Raw genomic sequence first — 27,518 nt, 5'->3', positions numbered from 1 at the left:
CAGGCCTAGAGCCCGAAATGTCAGCCTTTCTGCTCCTATGATGCTGCTTGGCCTGTTGTGTTCATCCAGCTCTGCACCTTGTTGCCCAACTGTTTACTCTGTTTGCCTGTTAAAATCTGTCCCAATGAAAACAAAACCCCATAATACTCCAGGAAGTCTCACTCATGTATGTCACTCCAGAATACTTTGCATACTAATTATTAAACCCCTTCATTTACACAGACCAGATTCCAAATGCCACGAGTTCAAAATCCAAACTTTAAAACAAAAGTTACTTATGTATGTATAAACACATACCGTACATCACAATATTCATTTTGCTCTAAGAGGTAACAGCTAACCTGATTTTGATTTTTCTGCAGGAACTATTTGACATGAATCATGTGCAGCAGATCCCCATACTTCGTCAGATTGTTTACCTCGGCTATGGCTCCATGGTTTTCAGATTCTGTGCACAGAAGGATACGTGCCCTGACAATCTACTTAAGGTGAGGTGATGTGACACACTGGCTATCTGTGACTGAACTGTGGTGATACGAATCCTACGTGTTTCTCATGGAAGCTCTCCTCTTCCAGCCTCTCCATGACTTGCTCAGTGTAGCTACAGCACATGTCAATGAGGAGGACATTGTACTTGGCCTCAAGGCAATTGGCAATGCGGGGCAGCTAGCGAGCATCAAGAACATCATGAAACTGTTACCTGGCTTCGGCACAGCAGCTGCCAGTATCCCACTGAAAATTCAGGCTGATGTTATCATGGCTCTGCGTAATATTGCAAAGAAAGACCCAGGAAAGGTAAAGCAAAACTTCAGTTGTTGTAAACATGTTAAGCACTAACTTTAATGGGTTTGGAATTGATGGTATTGACCTATTCTCTTATCATCTGAGTGTGAATATACTTTGGCAGGTTTTTGACTTCAAATTAGACCTTCATACATTTGTAATTTGAGTTTTTTAAAATTTCTTTCTCCATTTTTAAGCTATTTTGTTTGTCATTCCCTCCTCTTCAAATTGAATCCCATTTTCCTTTTAATACATAGGAACAGAACGAGGCTATTCACCTCCTCGGGTCAATTCTGTCATTGAATTAGACAGTGGTTGATCTAAATTCCATTTTCACCTTCAATCTATATCCCTCACTAAACAAAAAAAAAACTTCAGCTTTGGCCTTGAAGGCTCCAATTTCCAGTGGGCCCGATGTCTACTGACATTTGGAGAGGTAATTTCATATTTCCGCTAGCATTTGCAATTCCCTCTATCACCTCTCCAGCTCCAAACTCCATTTCCCTCCATTAAAAGCATTCTAAAAGACGACCTCTCTGAATCTACTTTCAGTTATCTGTCCTCATGATACTTTTTGGAGTTTGTTGTCATTTTTCAGTGAAGCACCTCTCCTATTCTTTCATGGGAATGTGGGCATCACCAGCAAAGCCAATATCCCTAATTGCCCTTTGAGTGAATGGCTTGTTGGGGCCATTATCAATTGGAGTGGGTTTGGAGCCATGTATAGGTCAGACCAGGTAAGGATGGCAAATTTCCCTCCCTAAAGGGCATTAGTGAGCCAGATGGGTTTTTAATGACAATCAAAGATAGGTTCATATTCCATATCTATGAACTGAATGCTAATTCAAACTCATGAACTGCCCTCGTCTATAGCCACAAACTGCATTAGTTGCCCCGAGGTGAATATGAAAGTCATGTCCACACACCAATAACTTCTAAATCATTAAACCTGTGAAATTATCACAACTCCACCATCTCCTCCTTACTGTTCATGGGACATTTATTTATCTTAAAGGTGCTACATAAAAATAAGCTGCTGTTGTAGCCTTATTTCACTCCTAAATGGCTTTGACTTTATGTTAATCTCATGGCCATTGTTCTCTGTTCACCCACTGAGTCACAAATTATTGTATCCTGTTATCATTTAACTGACTTATTTAGGTCATCCCTCAAACCCAGGAGTTTAAAAGAACACAGATTAATTTATTGCAACTTTTCGTCATAAATTAGGTTGTTAAAGGACTTCTTAAGGCTGTCGTCACTGTTACTACGTATTGTATGGCCTGACCATTTTCTATTGTGCAGTTTGCAGGCCATTCACCATGTTAGTAAACTCACTCTGTGATTGGTGCATCTTGCTCTTTAAATTTTCAACCTACTTAAAGTGCCTTTTTTTAAAATCTCAGGCTTCACTTCTGATCCTGCATATTGCCCAGTAAACTGTAACCTGCTTTTCCCTCTTTTTCTGATGCTATTTGAAGTATTCAGTGTTTTGCAAATAAGTTACACTTTCTTCCAGATATCCTGCATTTGCAACTTCTTTCATTCTCATTCTGCTTACTGTTAAACTGGTCAAAATTATGACACTTGTAACCTCTCCAATCTTGAAGTCAATTGCCTGATGATTCTTTGAACAGTCACAGGCAATTTAGTCCAGAACCTTGGAGTGAGAACGTGGAAGACACAGTTTTTAAATAATTAAAATGATTTTTATTATGATTTTGCAATGTTTGTCACTGTTTTGTGTTTCAGATAAATATTTATGCCTCCAGGTGTTTTCCACTTTTACATTCTTTCATAACGCAGAAAATTATGAAATCCAGAAATATCATGTTGTAGAGTCATAGAGCTGTACAGCACAGAAACAGACCCTTCGGTCCAACTCGTCCATGCTGACCAGATATTCTACATTAATCTAGTCCCATTTGGCTCATATCACTCTAAACCTTTTCTATTCATGTACCCATCCAGATGCCTTTTAAATATTGTAATTGTACCAGCCTCCATCATTTCCTCTGGCAGCTCATTTCATATACACACCACTCTCTGCATGAAAATGTTGCCTATCAGGTCCCTTTTAAATCTTACCCCTCTCACCTTAAACCTATGCCCTCTAGTTTTGGACTCTCCTACCCTGGACAAAAGACCTTGACTATTCACCCCTCATGCCCCTCATGATTTTATAAACATCAATAAGGTTATCCCTCAGCCTTTGATGCTCCAGGGAAAATAGCCCCAACCTATTCACCTCTCCCTAAAGCTCAAACCCTCCAATCCTGGCAACATATATCTTTTCTGAACCCTTTCAAGTTTCACAACATCTTTTCTGTAGCAAGGAGACCAGAATTGAATGCAGTGTACCAAAAGTGGCCTAACCAACATCCTATCAGCTGCAACACAACATCCCAACTCCTATACTCAATCACTGACCAATAAAGGTAAGTGTACCAAATGCCTTCTTCACTACCCTGTCTACCTGTGACTCCACCTTCAAGGAACTAAGAAACTGCACTCATTGTTTGCCAACACTACCTAGGTTTCTACTAGTAACTGTGTCAGTCCTGCCCTGATTTGCCTCACCAAAATGTAGCACCTCACATTTATCTGGATTAAACTGCATCTGCCACTCCTTGGTCCATCAGCCCATCATTGTACTCTGAAGTAACCTTCTTCACTCTCCACTGCACCACCAATTCTGGTGTCATCTGCAAACTTACTAACCATACCTCCCATTATCACATCCAAATCACTAATATAAATGACAAAAAGCAGTGGACCCAACACTGATCCTTGCAGTATACTGCTGGTCACAGGCCTCCAGCCTGAAAAACACCAGCGTCTGTTTTCTACCTTCAAGCCAATTTTGCATGCAAATGACTAGCTCTCCCTGGATCCCATATTATCAAACCTCACTAACCAGTCCACCATGTGGTACCTTGTCAAACACCTTGCTAAACTCCATGTAGACAATGTCCACTGCTCCGCCTTCATGAATCTTCTTTGTCACTTCTTCAATTTTCCCAAGCGTTGCAGATTGGAGTGGTTACTGAAAGTTCTATGTCAGTTTTACAAAAATAGGAAAATGCAATCAGAACACCGTACACATTTGGCAATGTGAACATGTGTTGTTCAATGGCTATTGCCTGCTTTCTTTTGCCTCAGGTACAAGCCATCACGATACAATTATTCATGAATCGAAAGAATCATCCTGAATTGCGAATGTCTGCGTGTGCAATATTCCTGTGCACTAAGCCACATTTGAATTCCTTGTTGGTCCTGGCTGATTCGCTGTTAAAGGAGACCAGTTTGCAAGTGGCAAGCTTTGCTTATTCGCAGTTCAGATCCTTGGCAAGGAGCTCACTCCCTTCTCTCAGGTCCCTGTAAGTGCATGGACCTGGGCTGGACTTTTAAGTCATTCAGAGTTTACTGTATGTGATATTTTTATGGCTGTAACGCATTTTCTATTCATTTTAACAGGGCAGCTGGGTGCAATATAGCTGCAAAACTCCTGAGCGCCAAATTTGACCGACTTGGCTTGCGATTTAGCCGGCTTTTGCATCCTGACAAATTCTGCTGTAAGTTTGCTGTCAGAGAGGTTTATCTCCCATTGACGCAAATGCAAAATGAATTGACCGTCCTAGAGACATAGAGTTTTGACACCAATGAAGCATAGAAACATAGAAGATAGAGTAGGCCATTCGACTGCTACACCATCCATTAGTCATGGCTGATTGTTGAGTTCAATACCCTAATCCTGCCCTACCCCATAAAAGAGGCCATTTAGTCCATTGTGCCTATATCATCCCTCTAATCCCTTTACTAGCACTTGGCCTGTAGTCTTCTATGCTCTGACATTTCAATTGCTCATTTAAAGAGTTCTTAATCATCTGCAGGGTTTCCAGCTCTGCCATCCTTTTAAGCAGTGAGTTTCAGATATCCACGAGCCTCTGGGTGAAAAGATATATCCTCAAATCCTCTCCAAAATCTCCTGCTCCTTACCTTAAAACTTTGACCCCTGGTTATTGACATCTCTACGAAGGGGAAATGTTTCTCTGGAACAAAAACAAATGTTTCTCTGCCCTGACTATGCCCCTGTGGCAATGAGTTCCACAGATTCACCACCCGCTGGCTGAAGAAATTGCTCCTCATCTCAGTTCTAAAAGGTCAGCCCTTCACTCTGAGTTTGTGCCCTCAAGTCCTAGGCTGTCATACTAGTGGAAAAGTCTTCTCCACATCCATTCTATCCAGGCCTCTCAGTATTCTGTAAATTTTAATCAGATACACCGTAATCCTTTGGACTCCATCAACTACAGGCCCAGACTCCTTAACCACTCCTCATATGACAACCCCTTCATCCCCAGGATCATTCTTGGAAATCTTCTCTGGACCACCTCGAATGCCTGCACATCCTTCCTTAGATACAGGGCCCAAAACTGCTCGTAATATTTCAAATGCAGTCTGACCAGGGCCTTTTACAGCCTCTGCAGTATATCTCTGCTTTTGTATTCTAATCGTCTTGAAATGATTGCTGACATTACATTTGCCTTCCTAACTACTATCTGAACCTGCACATTATCCTTAAGAGAATTCTGAACTAAGACTCCCAAGTCCCTTTGTACTTCAATTTCCAAAGTCTTTCCTCATTTAGAAAATATTCTATGCCCCTATTCTTTCTGCCAAAATGCATAACTTCATACTTCCCAACATTGCTTTCTATCTGCCTCTTCTTTACTCACTCTCCAAACCTGTCCAATCCTTCTGCAGCCTCCCAGCTTCCTCAACACTACCTATCCCTCCACCTATCTTTGTGTCATTTACAAACTTAGCAACAATGCCCTCAATTCCTTTGTCCACATCGTTAATGTATATCATGAATAACTGTGGTCCCAACTCTGACCCGTGTGAAACTCCAGAAGTCACCAGCTGCCATTCTGTAAAAGACCCCTTTAGCCCCTCTCTGTGCCTTCTGCCAGTCAGCCAATCCTCTATCTATGCCAGTACCTTGCCTCTAACACCATGGGCTCTTGTCTTATTTAGCAGCCTCCTGGGCGGCACCTTATCAAAGGCCTTCTGGAAATCCAAATAGATCACGTCCACTGGCTCTCCCTTGTCTAACTTTCTCATTAGCTCTTCAAATAATTCTGACAGATTTATCAGGCATGACCTCCCCTTGATGAAGCCATGCTGACTCGGCCCTATTTTACCATGCATTTCTAAGTACTCCGCAATCTCATCCTTAAAAATGGACTCTAAAATCTTACTAACAACCGGGTCTGACTAATCGGTCTATAGTTTCCTGTCTTCTGCCTCCTTCCCTTCTTAAACAAGGGTGTTACATTAGCCATTTCCTAGTCCTCTGGGACTCTCCCTGACTCCAATTATTCCTGAAAGATCACTGCCATCTCCCCAGCTATATGTTTTAGCATCTGGGGTGTTGTCCATATGGTCCACGTTATTTATCCACCTTCAGACCTTTCAGCTTACTTAGCATCTTCTCCTTAGTGATGGTCACTACACTCACCTCTGCCCCCTCGGTCTTTTGAAGTTCTGGTTGGCTGCTGGCGTCTTCCCTTGTGAAAAGTACCGAATGAGTTGCTACTTCGTCAACCTCATTTTCCAGCAGTTTAATGCCCAGTCTTGCCTCTCTCTTACCTTTGGATTGTCTAAAAAAACACTCTTGCAACCTTCCTCTACACTACTAGCCAGATTACTGCCTGGACTGGAGGGCAGGTCTTATGAGGAAAGGGTGAGGGAGCTAGGGCATTTTTCATTGGAGCGAAGAAGGATGAGAGGTTACTTGATAAAGGTTTACAAGATGATGAGAGGCATAGATAGGGTGGATAGTCAGAGACTTTTTTCCAGGGCGGAAATGACTATTATGATGGGGCATAGTTTTAAGGTGATTGGAGGAAAATATAAGGGAGATGTCAGAGGTAGGTTCTTCACACAGAGTGGTGGGTGTGTGGAATGTGCTGCCGGCAGTGGTAGTGGACTCAGATACTTTAGAGACTTTTAAACCACTCTTGGATAGGCACATGGAGGATAGTAAAATGGAGGGTATTCAGGGTAGATTGATCTTAGTAGGATAATAGGTCGGCACAACATCATGGGCCGAAGGGCCTGTACTATACTGTTCTATGTTCTATGTTCTATGTTCTATATTGCATCTTCTCCCCCTTATTGGTTTTTTAGTTATTCTCTGTTGGTTTTTAAAGGCTTCCCAATCCTCTAGCTTCCCCTTAATCTTCACAACATTGTATGTTTTTTCTTTTGCTTTTATGCTGTCCCTGACATCCCCTGTCAGCCATGGTTGCCTCATTCTCCCCTCAGTCTGTTTCCTCTTCTTTGGGATGAATTTCTGCTGTGTTTCCTGCATTACCCCCAGAAACTCCTGCCATTGTCAATCCACCGTCTTCCCTGCTGTGTTCCCCTTCCAATCAACTCTGGCCAGCTCCTCCCCTATGTCTTTGTGGCTATCTTTACTCAGTTGTAATACTGTTACATCTGATTCCAGCTTCTCCCTCTCAAATTGCAGGGTGAATTCTAACATATTATCGTCACTGCCCCCCTAGGGGATCTTTCACCTTAAATCTCCTAATCAAGTCTGCCCCATTACACATCACCAAATCCAGAATTGCCTGTTCCCTACTGGGCTCTACCACAAGGTGCTCCAATAAACCATCTCATAGAGATTCCACAAATTCCTTTTCTTGACATCTGCTACCAACCTGATTTTCCCAATCCAACTGCATATTGAAGTCCTCCATTATTATTATTATTATAAGCCATGTTAATAGTGCCTTTCTTACATGCATTTTCTATTTCCTGGTTTATTTTCTGCCCCACATCCTGACCACTGCTAGGAGAACTGTACTTAACTCCCATCAGGATCCTTTTCTCTTTGCGGTTCAACAACTCTACCCACACAGATTCTAAATCTTCCGCCTCTATATCACTTCTTGCTAGCGATATAATTTTATTGTTAACTAACAAGGCAACCCCGCCCCCTCTGCCCATCTGCCTGTCCTTTTATTTAGTTCCCAGCTCTGCTCCCCGTGCAGCCACGTCTCTGTGATACCCACAACATCATATCCATCAATTTCAATCTGTGCTACAAACTCATGTACCTTGTTTTGGATGCAGCATGTATTTAAGTACAACACCCTCAGTCCTGCATTGAGTGCCCCTTTTCTCATAATTGCCCCCTTATCTGCTGTGCCTGGAGTAGAATTCCCCTTTCCATATCCTCTGTCCTATTATTTGTTCTGCAAAATTTTAAAAAATCTCTGCTGACCTCTCCTGCACTTTAATTTTTTCCATAATTTTCTATACAACTGACCCTCACTGCTTAGATTCAACCTCCTGTGAAGCAATTTGGAGTGACATTCCCTCTACAATGTATGTGGAGTGTGAGGGCAATTTGTTTAACAGCAATGATGTTCAAAATTGTGTGTAGCGATTTAAAGAGACTGACTTGCGTGCGAGATTGAGATGTGGTACAAAGGTAGCGTTATCCGTTAGAGATGCGAGAAAAACGCAGGCTTCGTTTATCTCAATAAGATATTCTGAGCGACTGGGTGATTTGCTGCCTGTTTTTTTTTGATGCAGTCAAGCTGATGTCAGGATTATCTGCTAAAGCCATTCTGCTGAATAATGCTGGGACTCCCATCCCAACAGTAGTAGCAGCCAAAATCACGGGTCATACGTTGGGATCTTCTGCTAATCTGGCAGAGGTAATGTATCCTCCAGCTGTGAAACTCCAATTGATGTGAAACTTTGTCTCCACCGCAAATTCATCTTGTGTATGTGTGGGTTGCTCCAATGCTTTCCTCTTCTGCTTTATGCAAAAGGTCAGCTTTCGAATGGAAGGCCTTCAAGAGGTCATCATGAAAGCCCTCGCACCAGTCACAGGAGTTCCTGATCTGAAGCAAATTCAACGTATCTTAAATAAGGTAATATCAAGTTAGCACTGGCAGTGCTATCACCATGGAAAAGTCAGCAGGCTGTACAATAAAAATGGAGAACCTTAGAGTGAGGGTTCAAATGGGTGACTCTTTGTCAAAATTGTGAGGTATCGGAGATTAGCATTTGCAGACTCAGGCAGTAAAACAGTGAACAAAATTCCAGGTCCACTAGGATCCCCTTCAGTTTTCTGCCCAAAGGTCTGACCCACAAAGCCATGATCTCCACCATAGGTACAGGGAGGAGGCAACTCCCAACTGTCCCCCAGACAGAGCAGAGATTGAACCCCATGCTGTCAGCACTAATCTCATTCCCATTGACTACCCAGTTGACTAACCCAACCGACTCTCTCCCCAAAGGAACAAAAACAGAAGTTGCTGGGAAAGCTCAGCAGGACTTGCAGTATCTGCGAAGAAAAAAATCAGAGTTAATGTTTTGGGACTGGTGACCCTTCCTCAGGACTCTCTCCCCAAAGGAGTCTGCCGAGCTACAGCAGCATCCAACTGTCCTTCATTGCTAAAGGGATTGAGATTAAAAGCAGAGAGGTTATGTTGCAGCTGTACAAGGTGCTGGTGAGACCACACCTGGAGTATTGTGTGCCGTTTTGGTCTCCTGACTTGAGAAAGGATGTACTGGCACTGGAGGGGCTGCAAAGGAGGTTCACTAGGTTGATTCCGGAGTTGACGGGGTTGGCTTATGAGGAGAGACTGAGTAGATTGGGATTATATTCATTGGAATTCAGAAGATTGAGGGGGGATCTTATAGAAACATATAAAATTATGAAGGGAATAGATAAGATAGAAGTAGAGAGGATGTTTCCACTGGCAGGTGAAGCTAGGACAAGAGGGCATAGCCTCAAGATTAGAGGGAGCAGATTTAGGACTGAATTGAGAAGGAATTTCTTCACCCAGAGGGTTGTTAATCTATGGAATTCCTTGCCCAGTGAAGTAGTTGACGCTACTTCAGTAAACGTTTTTAAATAAAAGGTAGATTTTTTTTGAACAATAAAGGAATTAAGGGTTATGGTGAGAACGCAGTTAAGTGGATCTGAGTCCACGAAAAGATCAGCCATGATCTTATTGAATGGCGGAGCAGGCTCGAAAGGCCAGACGGCCTACTCCTGCTCCTAGTTCTTATGTATGTTGATATAGTAGCCTGCAGCTATGGACAGAGATGATAGAGGCCCCAGTGTTCATTTTATCACATGCCTGACCCAGGAATCTCTCCCACTCTTATTTTCTGCCTTTGGTATGTGTTGGAAGGATTGTTCTTCAACCACATTATAAATGCACCTAAGTAAAAACCAAAAAAAAGTCCCGCCAATGCCAAAAATCAGACGCAGAAGCAGAAATTGCTGGAAAAGCTGACAAGCTCTGGCAACATCTGAGGAGAGAAATGAGAGTTAACGTTTTGGATTGAGTGATTCTTTGTCAGAACCACTCTGAACAGTTCTGATGAAGGATCACTCGATCTGAAAGTTTAACTCTGATTCCTCTGGACAGATGCTACCACACCTTTTCCAGCAATTTCTGTTTTTGTTATAAATGCACCTTCCTTGGCCATAACATCCTAAAATAAGGAACAGGGTGAGAATGAGACTTCGCCCGAGTGAAACAGAGGCTATGAGTATTTATGTGAATTTGCTTCAAACTAGGAATTTGAATCAAGGGAGGAAGGAAATGCTTTGAGTAAGGTTTTCTGCAAGAAGTAAAGATTTTAGAGCATACGGTGCATAGGAGAGGCTAAAAGGGAAGGATCAAGGGGCCACCTTGCAGTGAGACCAGCAGCAAAGTGTCCTCATTGAACCACAACATGATACCAATGCAGGGAAAGCAGCTGATTGGTGACAGGATTGGTGAGTAGGTCTGGTAAAATAAAAGTTAGGTCGTAGTTTGTGTTTAGGCCTCTAGTGTTTTTTTCTCTCTTTTACCGAAGTTTGTTAAATATAAGATTGACTCTGGTGTGTAAAATAAAATAATTACAATGAGGCATAAACAACGTGGGATCCCAGGCATAGGAGACTAATTAATTAATTAATTAAATAGCATATCATGGTGATGGTAGGATGAGTGGTGTGTTGCTGCTGCAGTCTGTGGAAGCTGCTGGACAACATGGTAATGCAGAGCAAATGTAAAAACAGTAAGTAATCGCAGCTCAGGAAATATCTGATCCAAATTGGGGAGATCAAGGATGAGACTCAGACAATATTTCACATTAAGCAGGAGGAGCATTACCTGGAGTCTTGACTCCTGGAGGCAGTCACACCCCTCAGACAAAGTAATTCAAATTTGATCTGTATTCGGGGGCAGGAGGGTGTGTCTAGAGGTGAGGAAGTTATTAAAACTCAGCAATCGCATTCAGTCTTGGGCCCTGTGATTGTCAAACTGTTATGAGGTTCTTGCAAGCTGTATGGACAACAGCGGGATGGGTGAGCAGATTGACCAGGGCATCATAACACGGGAGCCCCATTGAAGAGGAATGTAGAAATGGGAAAGGAATGGTGATAGGCAACTGTATAATTAGGGGAATAGATGCTGTTTTCTGCAGCCACGAGTGTGAGTCCCGAAGGCTGTCTCACCTGGATAGTGCCAGAGTTAAGACCATCGTTTCTGGGCTGGAGAAGACCTTTCAGTGGGAAGGGAAGGATCCAGTTGTCATCATCCACATTGTTACTAATGACATTGAAAGGACTGGAAAAGGAATACTGGTGAAAGAACTTGTCCAGTTAGAAACTGCTAAATTAAAAAAGTAGAACCTCCAAGGTAATAATCTCAGATAATAGTGCATGGTTCAAAGATTGGTGTGTCATATTCACAACGGAAAGCATTAAAAGTATCCTATAAGTATCAAATGATCAAAAGGAAAAAAGGGAGAGGTAATAAATACAGCAACACTGACTGGAGAAAATGTACCTGGGAAACTAACAGGGTGAAAAGCCAATAGGTCTCCTGGACCTATTGGAATGTATCCCAGGACTGTAAAAGAAATAGCTACATAGACAATGGATGGACAGGCACTAATCTTGTAAGAATGCTTAGATTCTGGAAAAGTCCTAGAAAACTGAAAAATTGCCAAAATAACACCGTTATTCAAAAAGGGTTTTAGACAAAAAACGTAACTATAGGCCAGTGAGCTTAACATCTGTCTTTGAGAAAATTTGAGAGTCTTTTCTAAAGGATGTGATAGCAGAACATTTAGATACATGCAATAGAAACAAGTAGAGTCAGTATGGCTTCTTGAAAGGCAACCATGCCCGACAAATCAACTAGAATTCTTTGTGGAGGTAACAAGCAGGAATGATAAAGGGGAAACAGCGGATATAATACATTTGGATATATGGTGCTGTTATGATCCAGATAAAACCCCCTTCAAATACATCAAGGAGATAGCCTAGACCCCAACTTTTATCGTATTTAAAGGCAAGTGTAAGGTGCTTTGTTCCAGATGTAATTTGATTGGTTATACTACTCATCTTTAAGCAAAATACACTTTATTCTGATCCTACAGTTAAAATACAAACAACAGAAAGAAGAATCGGTATAACTTTAGCTCTACTGGAAAGCTTAACAGAACAATAGAATACTTAACTACTAAACAGTAACTGTTCCAATATAGTAACATCCCATAAACACACCCTTGGCAGAGGCAAAGTCAGTAAAATAGATTGTCTCACATGCAATGTTTCTCCAGTCCAGAGAAAATTCTGGCAAAGAGACAGACAACTCAAGTGTTTTTCCATAACAGAGAGAGACGTATGGAAGCTTCCAAACCCCAAATCTAAACTAAAACCCTGGTTCTATGGGAGCCTGATCCCACCCATTCATGATTCTTCTATTGTTCTAACATTAAAAAATAGATCAAGGCCTCACAAGCTGTTCACTTTAATGGCTTGGAACAGACTGCTCATCACCTCTGTCTCAACCTCTTCACAAAAAAAAAACGGATAAACTACACTTCTTAAAGCCATAGTATGGTCACAGTGTATTTTTAAGGTATCACAGGTTTGGCCACAATAGTCCTGGAGGCTGTGTGTTAGCATGGATAATCTACTGACTAACTATTAGAAGACAGGGAGTTGGGATAAAGGTAGTAACCTGTGATCAGTGGAGTGTCATAGGAGCCAGCGCTGTAACAATTTTCAATATATATTAATTACTTTGATGAGGAAAATGAATGCACTCTAGCCAAACTTGTGAATGGCACAAATAGCTTGGAAGACAAGTGGTGAGGATGAGACCAAGTCTTCAGAGGGTTACAGACGTGTAAAACAAGTGACAAAAACTTGGCAGATGGAATATGAGAATATATAGGTTATCAGAAAGCATAGAGAAGCTGAATATTATTTAAATGGGGAATGGCTACAGAAAGCTTAAAGGATAGAGGGATTTGGGAGTCCTTGTTATAAAGCACAAGAAGCTAACATCCAATGTCAGTGGGTAATAGGAAAGACAAATGGAATACTGGATTTTATCTCAAAGGGATGGAATATAAAAGTAGGAACGTTTAGCTATAGCTATCCAAGACATAAGTCAGAAAACAGCTGGAATACTGTGAAAGTTTTAGACCCTTTATCTACAGAAGGATATAGTGGCATTGGAGTCAGTCCAGAGTAGGTTTACTAGGCTGATCCTGGGAATGGAAGAATTTTCTTAAGAGGAGAGGTTGAGTAGATTGAGCCTATACATTTTGGAGTTTAGAAAAATGAGTGGCTTCCTGTACTGAAACATACTGGATTTTTAGAGGACTTTTCAGGGTAGATGCAGACAGACTGTTTTATCTTGTGGGAGAGTCTAGCATTGAAGGGTATAATCTCAGAATAAGAGGTTGTACATTTAAGGCAGAGATGAGGAGGAATTTCTTCTCTCAGAGAGGAGTGAACCTCTGAAATGTTTTTACCACAGAGGGTTGTTGAGGCTCAGTCATTAAGTATTTTAAAGACCGAGACAGAGAGATTTTTAAACAGGAAGGGAATTGAGGAAAAAGGCAGGAAAGTGGAGTGAGGATTGTCAGATCAGCCACGATCTCATGAAATGGCTGAGCAGACTAGATGGGCTGAATGGCCTACTTCTGCTCCCACATCTTATGGAACTTGAACTGGAGATTCTGGTCCAGAGGTAGAGGTGCTTGAGGTGCAATACAAGACTGTCTGGTGTAGAGGGTAAACACTGATATAGGAAATAATGATGGAAGGAAAAAGTAAGTGGTAAAGAGACAATAAAGAAATAAAAGATGGGTTGACAGGATCCTCATAAAATCCCTACAGTGTGGAAACAGGCCATTCAGCCCACACTGACTGTTCAAAGACTATCCCCCTGACCCTTGTGCCCCTATAACTCTGCATTTCCCATGGCTAACCCACCTAGCCAGCACATCCCTGGGTACTATTGGGCAATTTAGCATGGCCAATCCACCTAACCTACATATCCTTCGACTGTGGGAGGAAACTCTAGCACCCAGAGGGAACCCACGCAGACACAGGGAGAATGTGCAAACATCACACAGTCACTTGTGGGTGGAATCAAACCCAGGTCCCTGGTGCTGTGAGGCAGCAGTGCTAACCACTGAGCCGCCGTCCCACCCCTTAGAATCACAGAATCGTTATGATGTAGAAGGTGGCCACTCAGCCCATCATGTCTGCAGTAGATCTCTGTGCATCTTAATTTAGTGCCAATCTCCTGCCTTTCCCTGTAAACCTGCACACTGTTTTTGCATAGCCAGGCACTGAAATTGACTGACGATGCTGATGACTCAATATTTTAACTAAAGTCTTGAGAATTACTAATACTGTATTTTTTTCACTCAAAATACATTCTTTTTCAGTTCCCAGGATGGAAGTCCTTACCAGAAAAAGTACCTCTGGCTTCAGCGTACCTGAAACTGTTCGATCAAGAGATAGCCTTTGTGGAGTTCAAAAGGAATGACTTTCAGAAAGCCATTCAAGTAAGGCTGAATCATGGCAAGTTTACAGCAGCTTAAAGTAGAGTGGCATTTGCCTGAGCTGCTCTGAGGGTGATTTTTCCAGGCTGGTGCCAGTCACATGAAATGCTGTGATATACAAGGTGTAGAGCTGGATGAACACAGCAGGCCAAGCAGCATCAGAGGAGCAGGAAGGCCAACACCTTGTATATCTCAGATTCTCCAGCATCTGCAGTTCCTACTATCTCTAACATGAAATGCTGTACTTGTTTTCATAGTCACTCACTGACGCACGTGGGAAACGCAGCACGTTGACGAAGCTGCTCACATGGCTCCAGAAGCCAGTTGAATTGCGCCCTGCAGCAGCATTAATGAGTGCCGAGCTGAGACGGTTCGTCCCTACCTGTGTTGGTCTGTCCATGGAACTCTCCTTCCTTTCAACTGTTGTGGCAAAAGCCAATATCAACGGTAAGGCTTTTTCTCACAATTTCTTTCTATCCACAGACATATGAGGAAGGACTGGATCGACTGGGCTTGTGCTCGCTGGAATTTAGAAGAATGGGGGGTGGGGGGTTGTGGTGGTTCTCATAGAAACATATAAAATCCTGATGGGACTGGACAGACTAGGTGTGGGAAGAATGTTCCTGATGTTGGGGAAGTTCAGAATTCTAAGAATAAGGGGAAAGTCATTCAGGACTGAGATAAGGAAGAACTTCTTCACTCAGAGAGCTGTGAACCTGTGGCATTCTCTCCCACAGGAAGCTGTTGGGACCATTTCGTTAGATATATTCAAGAGGGAGCTAGACGTGGCTCTTGTGGCTAGAGGGATCAAGCAATATGGGGAGAGGGCGGGAACGGGATACTGAGATTGCATGATCAGCCATGATCGTATTGAATGGTGTTGCAGGCTGTATGGCCTACTCCTGAACCTATTTTCTATGTTTCTAAAGCATTTTGACCATACAGCTTCATTTTTCTGGGAAAGTAGACAACTCATCTATTGCTCACAGTATGGTTGTTATGTTATGGTTGTAATACTAGACTAGTAATCCACTGGGCATATTAGGGAGCTGATGGCCGAGTGGTATTATCACTGGACTATTAATCCAGAAGCTCATCTGGGGACCTGGGTTTGAATCTCGACCATAGCAGATGATGGGAAAGGAATCCAATTTTTTTTTGAAAATCTGGAATTAAGTCAGGAGGAATTTCTTCACCCAAAGGGTTGTGAATCTGTGGAATTCCCTGCCCAGTGAAGCAGTTGAAGCTACCTCACTGAATGTGTTTAAGGCAAGGTTAGATAAATTTTTGAACGGTAAAGGAATTAAGGGTTATGGTGAGTGGGCGGGTAAGTGGAGCTGAGTCTCAAAAAGATCAGCCATGATCTTATTAAATGGCGGGGCAGGCTTGAGGGGCCAGATGGCCTACTCCTGCTCCTAGTTCTTACGTTCTTAAGTCTAGTGGTGACCATGAAACCATTGCCAATTGTCAGGAAAAACCCATCTGGTTCACTGATGTCCTTCAAAGAAGGAAATCTGCCATCTTTACCTAGTCTGGCTTACATGTGACTCCAGACCTACGGTAACACAGTTAAGTCTCAACTGTCCTTTGGGCAATTAGGGATGGGCAATGAATAGTGCATAGGAACATAGAAATAGGAATAGGCCATTCAGCCTTTCAAACCTGCTGCATCATTCTACTCCACCCAGCCAGTGATGCCCACATCCTGTGGATGAATTTTTAAAAAATCATTACCAAACTAGTCAGCTTCAATTCTCTATTTCTCTCGTACCAGATGGATTAAAGTTGCTGACACGTTGTTTAATTCCCCTTTCACATCTGAGGCATTGTGCCAACATTGGACAAGCTGACCCACAAGACAAGTTAAGCAGCATTTGTTGCTCCTACTCACTAAATTATAACTTGCACTCAAAACCCCAGATTCCTCCATCACCATCCCTCAGCAGGAGTTAGGTATTGTTCTTGGGACTAAAGTGATCAAAGGATATGGGGGTGGGCAGGAGAGTAGGAACAGACTATTCAGTTGGGGAGCAGCCACAATCACATTGAAGGGTGAAACAAGCTTGAAGGACAAAAAGGCTTATTCCTGTTCCTATTTTCTATGTTTCTATGTCCTGTCCCTCAGCAGGACAGGACTATTCTCTTGAAAGAAGCACTGAGGGTGACAAGGGAATAGAGCGTACCTTGGGTGGTGCTCTCCAAAGTCCATCACCAAGAGAGACTCGGTATCACTCAGACTGACCGAGCTCTGAGGGTTATCTGTTATACTGCGTGTATTTCAGATATTGAGAGAAATTGAAATGAAACCCTCTGATCACTGACCTATTTGTAGATGATGCATCTGTCCATGACGGTGACTACTTCATAGTTCCCATGAAGACAAAATCACCTCTTCATAGTGAGGATATCTTTCATCCTGTTGTATTGTACTACCACAGTGCTGAATCTGATAGATTCAGGACAGATCCAAAAGCTCAAAACTAGACTTGTACAGTGGGCTGTGAACCAAAGGAGAAATTAGACTCAGCCACAACCTCATGACCCAGCACTTCTCCCACTCTATCATTACCATCGAGTCAGGGAATTATCCCTGGTTCAATGAAGGGTGCAGGAAGGCATGCCAGGCGCAGCACTGGGTATACAGTGGTGCCAGTCTCATGAAGGTACTGCAAAAGACAGCATGTGTACCAAGCAGCAGAAACAGCATATAATTGACAGGGCTAAGTGATTGCACAACCAATGGATCAAATCAAAACCATTTCACACAATGCTTCATTATTGTCTCAGTCCAATGTGTGAGTGACTGGCCTTGACATCAAGTCAGTACAAGTGAGGAATTGTGAAGCACTGGGAAAATCGAGGTCACTGGGTTTCAGCTGGAATCAAACTTAGCACAAAGGACGGTGGTTCTGATTGTTGGAAACTGGTCTCTGCAGGCCCAAGGCCATCATTACAGGATCTCTTCAGGGTACGGTCCTTTTCCCCACTACTTTCAGCTGCTTTTGTTTTATTCAACAATGGGATGTGGTCATCGTTGGCTAGACTTGCATTTGTTACACGTCCCTAAGTAAGAGTCAACCGCATTGTTGTGGTTCTGAAGTCACATGTAGACCAGACTAGGTGAGGATGGCAGTTTCCTTCACTGAAGGACATTAGTAAACCAGATAAGATCCCCCTGACCATTACCATTACACTCTTAATTCAGATTTTGTTTTAGAAATTGAATTCAATTTCCCACCATCTGCTACAGTGGGATTTAAACCCAGGTCCCCAGAACATTACCTGGGTTTCTGGATTAATAGCCTAGTGACAATACCATGACACCATCACATCCCTACACTATAATGAGTGCTATAATCAACAACCTCCATCTGAGGGTGCAATACATTCACTGATGATTATGCGATGTTAAGTACCGTTCACAATTCCTCAGATACTGAGGCACTACATGTCTGCTCACAGCAAGATCTGGGAAATATCCAAGTTTTGATTGATAAATTGCAGGTAACATTCACCTCACGCAACTGCCAGATGATGACTACCTACAGCAAAATTAAAATTAAAATTCTAACAGGACTCGATAGGGTAAACGCAGGAAGGATGTACCTGATGATGAGGGAGTACAGGACCAGGGGTCACAGTCTATGGATACGGGATAGGCCCGAGGACTGACATAAGATGGAATGCCTTCACCCAGAGAGTGGGGAGCCTATGGAATTCTATGCCACAGAAAGTGATTGAGGCCAAAACATTGAATGTTTTCATGAAGGAGTTGAATGTAGTTCTTAGGGCTAATGGGATCAAAAGGTATGGGGAGAAAATGGGAACAAGGGACTGAAGTGGAGGATCAATCAATGAACACACTGAATGGTGGAGCAGGCTCGAAGGCCTGAATGGTCTACTCCTGAACCTATTTTCTATGTCTCTACGTAACAAGAGAGAATCTAACTGTACACCTCTTGACATTCAACATCATTACCATTGCTGAATCTCACATCACCAATACTTTTTGGATGCTGGAAGGGGGAAGGTTATTCTTGGCCAGAAAGTTAACTGGACCAGCCACATAAACACTGAGTAAAAGCAACAGACACTGGGAATTCTACAGGGAGCAACTCACCTACTGACTGTCTGGATTGGCACGGTGGCTCAGCGGTTAGCACTGCTGCCTCACAAGTAACAGGGATGTGGGTTTGATTTCAGGCTTGTGTAACTGTCTGTGTGGAGTTTGCATGTGCTCTCCGTCTCTGTGTGGGTCCCCTCTGGGTGCTCTGGTTTCCTCCGACAGTCCAAAGATGCATAGGTTAGGTAGATTGGCCAAGGGAAATTGTCCCATAGTGTCCAAAGATGTGCAGGCTAGGCAGGTAGCCTCCATGGGAAATGGAGGATTATGGGGTTAGGGTAGGGGTCTGGGTGGGATGCTCTTTCGAGGGTTGACGCATTACTTGATGGGTCAAATGACCTCTTTCTGCACTGTAGGGTTTCTGTGATTCTCCAGCGTCTATCTATGAGGCACAAGTCAGGGAAGTGCTGGAATACACTCCCAATTAGAGAAAGTTGCCATAGGCCCAGAAGAACATTGGCTGCTCTTATTAGACAGAGGGAGACTCAAAACTGGTGGTGAGTTTATTCTGAAGATCACCACACTTCAGGGAGAGTTAGGTTGAGAAAATGGGGTTTTCATGGCGATTTCAGCCATTCTGGGAATTGTACCCTGCTGTCGGCATCACTAACCAACTCCAGTGTGATCATCTTTTTCAATGGTGCTTGAAGGGACAGGTGACCTCCCCCAGCTTTGTCTCCTTATATTCTTAAGAATGTGACTTGTTTTAAATAGAAACATGGGTTAACTTACAGGAAGGAGCAAACAATGCAATTATGACTGACATTTCTCACTCCCTTTCTCAAATAGTTGATGCACGTATCCCTTCCTCCATCTCTTCCTTTTCTCAATTGCTCAGTGCTGATATCCAGCTGAAGGTTCAGCTAAACCCAAGGTAAGCATTACAAACCTTCTCTCCAAGGCTATCTTAGATTGCAAGGCTCTAACAGCTTGCATTTTACTTTAAGAATTATTATTCACCAAAGTGATTTCATACTTTGCAGCCATATTTCCTGGCTGGACCAATTTACAGTTTCTCTGCTTTCTCTCTCAGTGTGTCTGTGTATAGTAAAGCCATCATGGGAATAAATACTCCCTTTGTCCAGTCTGGCTTAGAACTTGATGCAAAACTCCGTGCTGCTTTCTCCGTCGATGTGACAGTGAATATGAATATAAAAGAAAGAAATTTGAAAATTGACACAGCAGCAGTTGAACAGGAAAATCAAATCTTATCTTTCAGGTAATGAATACCGCATTTATTTTTTTCTAATTACCTTCCATTCCTCAGCTTTTGGGGGACATTGTGACCCACCTGAGGATGTAGAGGGTATTTTGCATTGCTATACCATGGTTAGGAGCCCTCGGGTGGATGACGTACATGTCATTCTATTTTCAAAACTCATCCTTCTTTTCCAATCCCTCTATGGCCTCACCCCTTACTATCTCTAATCTCTTCCAACCCACCACCTTCAGCGATCTCTGCGTTCATCCAAATCCTACTGCTCTACCATTGATAGCTGTGCCTGCAGCTATCCTAAACTCTAGAATGCCCTCCCTTGGTCAGAATTTAATGCCCTCCCCTTGTGGCAAGTTGGGAGGTGGACGGGGCATTATCCAGACTCAAGGGTGGCAGGTGAGGACCGTGCTGTGATGGTAAGGCCTGAAGACCACTTACCCACCCTGACACTGAGCAATGGCCATGATAGCCCTACCGCTATCCACCCAGCAAAAACTGGAAAATTGGACCTTGTTGGGGTTGCTTGCAGGCATCCAACGTAAACCTTCTTTTGGAAGGAGCCAACATTGGAAAGGTGGGGTGCTCCCAGCCCTTCCCCTGTTTCTGACCCTCCGTCTCCCTGCCCAGGGGACTGCCCCCGTGATCCACCCGCCTGCCATCATTCACCAGTGCTGGAGTTCGCGTGTGACCCTGAGCCTCAGGCGGGTGCATTATTGGCAGCAACCACCATTTCCCTAGTGACGCTGCTGAGCAATGAAGAACTGCTGGTCAACAGGTCTTGGTGGAGAGATGGACATTCAGCCCATTAGTGTCATTGATACACGATTCACTGGGCCTCCCAAAAAGAGGAGAGACAAGAGCCCTTGCTGGATCATAAGGGTGAGACCATTGTTGCCATCAATGAATTCCACCCTTTTTGTGGCATTATTTCTGATATTGCATTATAATGACCCAGTAGGATCCTTGCCAAGTTTAATTATGTTATTATGACGTGAGATTGCTTTCTTGGAAAGGGGAAGGCTAAGACAAGATCTGATGGATATGACTTGTCTACAACGGCTAGCGTAAAACTGTTAAGAAGTCATACCACTCCCTTGGCCTGATAAACAAAAGCATGTATAGAGTTCACATATTATGTTAAAGATTTATAAATCAATGGCTAAGACCTAACTGCAGTGTTATGGCCAGGTGTGGGCATCACACTGTAGGAAATCACACTGTTAGAGAAAGCGCAAAGGGATGGCCCAAGGTTGAACCAGTTAAGTTAGACGAAGAGACTAGATAGGTAGTGATTATTCTTCCTAGAATAAAGATTAGGAGATGATTTGATCAGAGGGCTCAAGGGAATTATAGCTACAAGGAGAGGTTGGAGATGTTTTCCTTGGAACAGAGAAGGCTAAGGGGTGACATAATTGAGGTATACACAACTGTGAAGGGTAGGGATAGAGTAGACAGGAGGAACGTATGGTTCAAGCTAACTGGCAGAAGGATCAAAGGAGATGTGAGGAAAAACATTTTTATGCAGAGGGTGATGGGTGTCTAGAATTCATTGCCTGAGTTGGTGGTGAAGGCATAGACACTAAACACTTTTAAAAAGTACCGGGATCTGCACCTTAAGTGCTGTAAGCTGCAGGGCTATGGGCCGTGTGCAGGAAGATGGGATTAGAAAGGGCATCTTGGTGTCTTTGGGTCAGCATGGACAAGATTGACTGAATGGCCCCCTTCTGTGCTGTATCATTTCTGTGGTTCTATGGTTCTAAGTCATGAAAAGTTTGATTGAATAAATATGGAGAAATTGATTATAGTGGCAGTAGGGTCAGCAGCCAGAGGATATGGAATTAACATGAATGGCAAAAAGATCCACAGAAAACACAAAGAAACTTAAATTTCTACTAAGCCGGAAGGTATTGCCTGAAAGGTTGGTAGAAGCAAACGCAGTTGCAACTTTCAAAAACATGGGAGTTGGAGAAATATTGGAACAGTAAATGTTACAGGAAAAAGCAGAGCAGTGGAGCTAACAGGATAGCTGTTTTAAAGAGCCAACACAGGCGCAATATCATAGAATCATATACAGCACAGAAACAGACCCTTCAGTCAACTCATCCATGCTGACCAGATATCCTAAATTAATCTAGTCCCATTTGCCAGCATTTGGCCCATATCCCTCTAAACCCTTCCTATTCATGTACCCATCCAGATGTCTTTTAAATGTTGTAATTGTACCAGCTTCCACCACTTCCTCTGGCAGCTCGTTCCACGCACCACCCTCTGCGTGAGGAAGTTGCCCCTTTGATCCCTTTTAAATATTTCCCCTCTCACCTTAAACCTATGCTCTCTAACTTTGGACTCGCCTACTCTGGGGAAAAGACCTTGAATATTCACCCTATCCATGCCCCTCATGATTTTATAAACCTTTGTAAGATCAGCCCCCAGCTTCCGATGTTCCAGGGAAAATAGTCCCAGTCTATTCAGCCTCTCCCTATAGCTCAAACTCTCCAATCCCAGCAACATCCTTGTAAATCTTTTCTGAACAATGGATTAAAAAGTAGTGTCTGTACCTTATCATTTAGTGATTCTATTGTTGATGTGGTGATCGTTCTACTGAAGTTATAACTAGACTATTAACTCAGAGACGCAAGTCATGTTCCCAGACCAGGAGTTTGAATCCTATCATGACAGATGATGGATCCAATAAAAACCTAGAATTAAGAGTCTAATGATGACCTTGAAGCCATCGTTGATTGTCAAGAAAACCCATCTAGTTCACTAGTATTATTTAAGGAAGGACGCTGCTCTGACTACGTGACTCCAGACCCTAGTCACGTGGTAGATTCTTAACTGCCCTCTGTACGATTAGAGATAAGCAATAAATGATGACCTAGTCAGTGATGTCCATGGATCCTGAATGAATAAAAAAAGAACTGATCAATTCAATTTTTGAATCGCAGATCAGAAGTATTTGCAGTTTCAAGAAACATTGAGAATTTGTCTGCAGCAAAATCAGTCCTGATTTTACCTGAAGCAGAAGAGCCGAGCATCACAAATCAAAAATTCAAGGCAACCTGGCGCAATCCAACAGATGTAAGTTTTGTTTTCCATGAAGTAACGTGAAGTAATTATAGAGGTAGGTGTGTATTGCTGTGGACTTCCACTGAACTTTGTCATACAAGGAACACTCTTCAGAAAAAAAGGATAAAATAGAACAATAATTTATTGTCACCTATACCTTTTACAAAAAAACCATACAGTGAAAGCGTTTAAGTTGCCATTATCCAGTGCCATTTTCATAACAAATTACATATTTTAAATAAATTAGAGTATAAAAGGCTGCAGATGCTGAAGAGTACATTTGCAGCCTCCCAGAATGATTTCTGTGAGGTAGGAAGATTATAAAACAATTTGAATCTAGGAAAGTAAATATGGTTGTAACACCATTACATTATTGCATTTGACTAATTGCAGACACACACGATGTCTTTCAGCAGTCGACATCGATGGTTTAAGAAATGTTTGCAATCTATATGGGTTTTTCATCATACACATTCCCTTTGCTAATTCGTTGTGACATACCAAATGTTATAGTGGACCACATTCCACAGAATGACACAGTCGCTACAAAGTACTATTTTTGCAAGCTTGCTTACAATACTGGCCAGCTGTCCCTTCACTCCCATCTCAAGACTGAGTCATTATCTTATTTCGCAATACAGCAGCATAAATAGCTTATTTGGCTGAACAGCTGGCTTCTGATGTAAAGCAATACTGTCAGTGTGGGTTCAATTCCTGTATCAGCTGAGGTTACCACAAAAGGTCCTATCTACTCATTCTCTCCTGCCTCCTAAGGCATGGTAACCCTCAGGTTAAACCACCACCAGTCATCTCCATCTGTGGCCCTCTGGGAATATGGCATCTTTGCCTTTGGAGCCCTCTTAGTGTCCCTACCTCTGGGCCTGAAGATCTGGGTTCAACTCCCACCTGTTCCTGCAGTGAGCAATTAAATCCATAAACTGGTTGATTTGGAAAAAAGCAGGTGTAAATCTGAAATGGATAAATGTGCAGCTTACAGAAAGAAGTGAACTTCTAATTTGGAGAGCTAGTAGAAACGTGATGGTCTGACTGGCCTCTTGCTGAATCAAACATCCTGTAACCTCAACAGAGAATGAAGGCTGAACACTGGTTGTTTACTGCAACACTGAAGTTTAACCCAAACCAAGTGTGAACCACTTCAACCAGCTTCGTTATTTACTGACATATAACACAAATCCACAAATCAATTATCTTCATACAAAATTAAACCAGATCCTAACCTTCCATATGTTTGATTGCATTGCTGGAGTGTCTCTTCAGCATCAAGGGATATGGAGCAAAGAACGAGTCATACAGTCATACGGCATGGAAACAGATCCACTTAGTCCAACTCGTCCATTTGGAAGGACAAGGACATCAGATATATGGGAACTCCACCACCTCCAAGTTCCCCTCCAAGTCACTCACCATCCTGACTTGGCAATACATCGCCGTTCCTTCACTGTCGCTGGGTCCAAATCCTGGAATTCCCTCCCCAATAACATTGTGGGTCAACCCACAGCAGGAGGACTGCAGCAGTACAAGAAGGCAGTTCACCACCACCTTCTCAAGGGGCAACTAGAGACGGGCAAGAAACACTGGCCAGCCAGCGACGCCCACATCCCACAAATGAATAGAAAAAAAATGCCGACCAGGCATTCTAAATTAATCTAGCCCCATTTGCCAGCATTTGACTCATTTTCCTTTAAATCCTCCCCATTCATGAAGCCATCCAGATGCCTTTTAAATGTTGCAATTATCAGCGTCATCATTTCCTCTGGCAGCTCATTCCATACATGCACCACTTCTGTGTGAAAAATTTCCCCTTAGGTCCCTTTTAAATCTTTCCCCTCTTACCTTAAACCTATGCCCTCTAGTTTTAGACTCTGCTACCCTGGGGAAAAGATCGTGGCTATTCACCCTATCTATGCCCCTCATGATTTTATAAACCTCTGTAAGTTCACCCCTCAGCGTCCAACACTCCAGGAACATAGCCCCAGCCTATTCAGCCTCTCCCTATATCTCAAACCCTCCAACCCTGGCAATATCCTTGTAAATCTTTTCTGAACCCTCTCAAGTTTAACAACATCTTACCTATAGCAGGGAGACCAGAACTGAACGCAATATTCCTAAAGTGGCCTAACCAATGTCCCATACAGCTGCAACATGACCTCCCAACTCTACCTGTGATGCTACCTTCAAGGAACTATGAACCAGCACCACATGGCTTTTTTTGTTCAGCAACACTCCCCAGGACCTTACCATTAAGTGTATGAGTCCTGTGCTGAACAAAAACAAAGTTGCTGGAAAAACTCAGCAGGTCTGGCAGCATCTGTAAAGTAAAAAACAGAGTTAACATTTCAGGTCCAGTGGCCCTTCCTCAGTCGTGTCCTGATTTGTCTTTCCAGAATGCAGCACCTCACGTTTATTTAAATTAAACTCCATCTCCCACTCCTCGGCCCATTTGCCCATCTGATCAAAGATCTTGTTGTATTCTGATGTAACCTTCTCATCTGTTCACTACACCCCCAATTTTGGTGTCATCTGCAAACTTACTAACCATACCAACTATATTCACATCCAAATCATTTATATAAATTACGATAAGCAGTAGACCCAGCACTGATCCTTGCGGCACACCACTGCTCACAGACTTCTAGTCCAAAATGCAACCCTCCACCACCATCCTCTATCTCTCCTACCTCCAAGACAATTTTGTATCCAAACGGCTAGCTCTCCTTGTATCCCACGTGATCTTGCTTACCAGTCTACCATGTGGTACCTTGTTGGACACCTTGCTGAAGTCCGTTCAGACAATGTCCACTGTTCTACCTACGTTAATCTTCTTCATCACTTCTCCAAAAAACTCAATCATTGGGACCTCTTCTGGGGTAGGGGGTGACCTGTACAAGAGGGTTGGGTTGCACCTAAACTGGATGGGATGACCTAGTGGTAGGCAATGGCCTAGTTGTGTTAACGCTGGACTGTTAATCCTGAGATCCAGATAATGTTCTGGGGTCTGGGATTCGAATCCCACCATGGCAGATGGTGGAATTTGATTTCAATAAGTATCTGGAATTAACAGTCTAACGATGGCCATGAATGCATTGCTGATTGTTGGGAAAAACATATCTGGTTCACTAACGTCCTTTAGGGAAGGAAACTGCCATCTTTACCTGGTCTGGTCTGTATGTGACTGCAGCAATATGGTTGACTTTTAACTGCCCTCTGGGCAATAAATGCTGCCTAGCCAGTGACACCCTCATCCTGTGGATGAATAAAGAAAGAAAAATATACTTCCCAAGTGGAAGTACAACAAAGGGTTGATTGCTGGGCTGGAGGGATAGTCACATGAGGAAAGATTAGTACCATCGAACCACAGGAAAATCGCAACAAAGCAAGAGGCCATTCATCCTTTCATATCAGCACCATCCAAGCAAAAAAAAACTAGCTGACCATTCCAATCCCACCTTCCAGCACCTGGTCAATAGCCTTGTGGTCAGGTAGCCAGCAGCAGAAATGACTGGTTAAGAGCTACGATCAAGAATGCTGGAAATTTTGGTCCAGGTAGTTTAAACTCTGACCTGGGTTAAAACTGCAACCAGGACCTGCTGTGACCTGTAGTTTGCTGTGTTGACCAAATAAGGCAAGTGTCACAGTGTCTGTAGACTGCCTGACATCGCATTACCTTATATGCAGCATGGAATGTCACATTTTCTGACTTGCTGTAAACATTTGGGATAGCAAGAACTGCAGTTGCTGGAGTCAGAGATAACACAGTGTGGAGCTGGAGGAACACAGCAGGCCAGGCAGCATCAGAGGAACAGGAAAGTTGACGTTTCGGGTCAGGACCCTTTTTCAGAAATGGGGGAGGGAGCTCAGAAATAAAGCGGGGGGGGGGCGGGGCTGGGGAAGGTAGGTGGAATCGTGATAGGTTAGTGCAGGTAGGCAGTGATGGGGATTGGTCAGTGAGGTGGGAGGGGTGGATAGGTGGGAGAGAAGATGGACAGCTATGTCAGGTCAAGGAGGCGGGGATGAGAGGGACGGTTGGACATGGGATGAGGCCCGGAGTGAGGAGATTTTGAAACTGGTAAAATCCATATCTAGGCCATTGGGCTGTGGTCTCCCGAGGCAGAATATGAGGTGCTGCTCCTCCAGTTTCCAGGTGGCGTCATTGTGACACTGGGGAAGGCTCAGGATGGATGTGTCACCCAGAGAGTGGGAGGGGGAATTAAAATGGTTCGCGACTGGAAGGTGTTGTCATTTGTTGTGTACAGAGGGCAGGTGCTCCACGAAACGGTCCCCGAGTCTCCGTTGGATCTCACCAAAGTAGGGAAGGAGGATCAGAAATAGTAGGAACTGCAGATGCTGGAAAATCTGAGATAACAAGGTGTAGAGCTGGATGAACACAGCAGGCCAAGCAGCAGCATA

General features: G+C 43.2%; 1 protein-coding gene across 1 annotated transcript in view; it reads left to right on the top strand.

The window, feature by feature from the left end:
• Positions 1–27,518, top strand: part of LOC109924209 (vitellogenin-like) — a 79,664-nt gene that overhangs the window by 19,439 nt on the left and 32,707 nt on the right. Inside the window, exons 10-20 of the mRNA XM_048601562.1 lie at positions 363–488; positions 577–795; positions 3,946–4,163; positions 4,261–4,358; positions 8,392–8,516; positions 8,634–8,735; positions 14,566–14,685; positions 14,940–15,129; positions 19,595–19,679; positions 19,839–20,024; positions 22,970–23,102. Of these exons, the coding sequence (XP_048457519.1) occupies positions 363–488; positions 577–795; positions 3,946–4,163; positions 4,261–4,358; positions 8,392–8,516; positions 8,634–8,735; positions 14,566–14,685; positions 14,940–15,129; positions 19,595–19,679; positions 19,839–20,024; positions 22,970–23,102 (1,602 nt within the window). The remainder of the gene's footprint in view (positions 1–362; positions 489–576; positions 796–3,945; positions 4,164–4,260; positions 4,359–8,391; positions 8,517–8,633; positions 8,736–14,565; positions 14,686–14,939; positions 15,130–19,594; positions 19,680–19,838; positions 20,025–22,969; positions 23,103–27,518) is intronic.

This window comes from Rhincodon typus, chromosome 10 (genome assembly GCF_021869965.1).
Source record: "Rhincodon typus isolate 14 chromosome 10, sRhiTyp1.1, whole genome shotgun sequence".
Taxonomy (NCBI): domain Eukaryota; kingdom Metazoa; phylum Chordata; class Chondrichthyes; order Orectolobiformes; family Rhincodontidae; genus Rhincodon; species Rhincodon typus.
The sequence above is the reverse complement of the archived record's forward strand: the minus strand, read 5'-3'. Positions and strand labels throughout refer to the sequence as shown.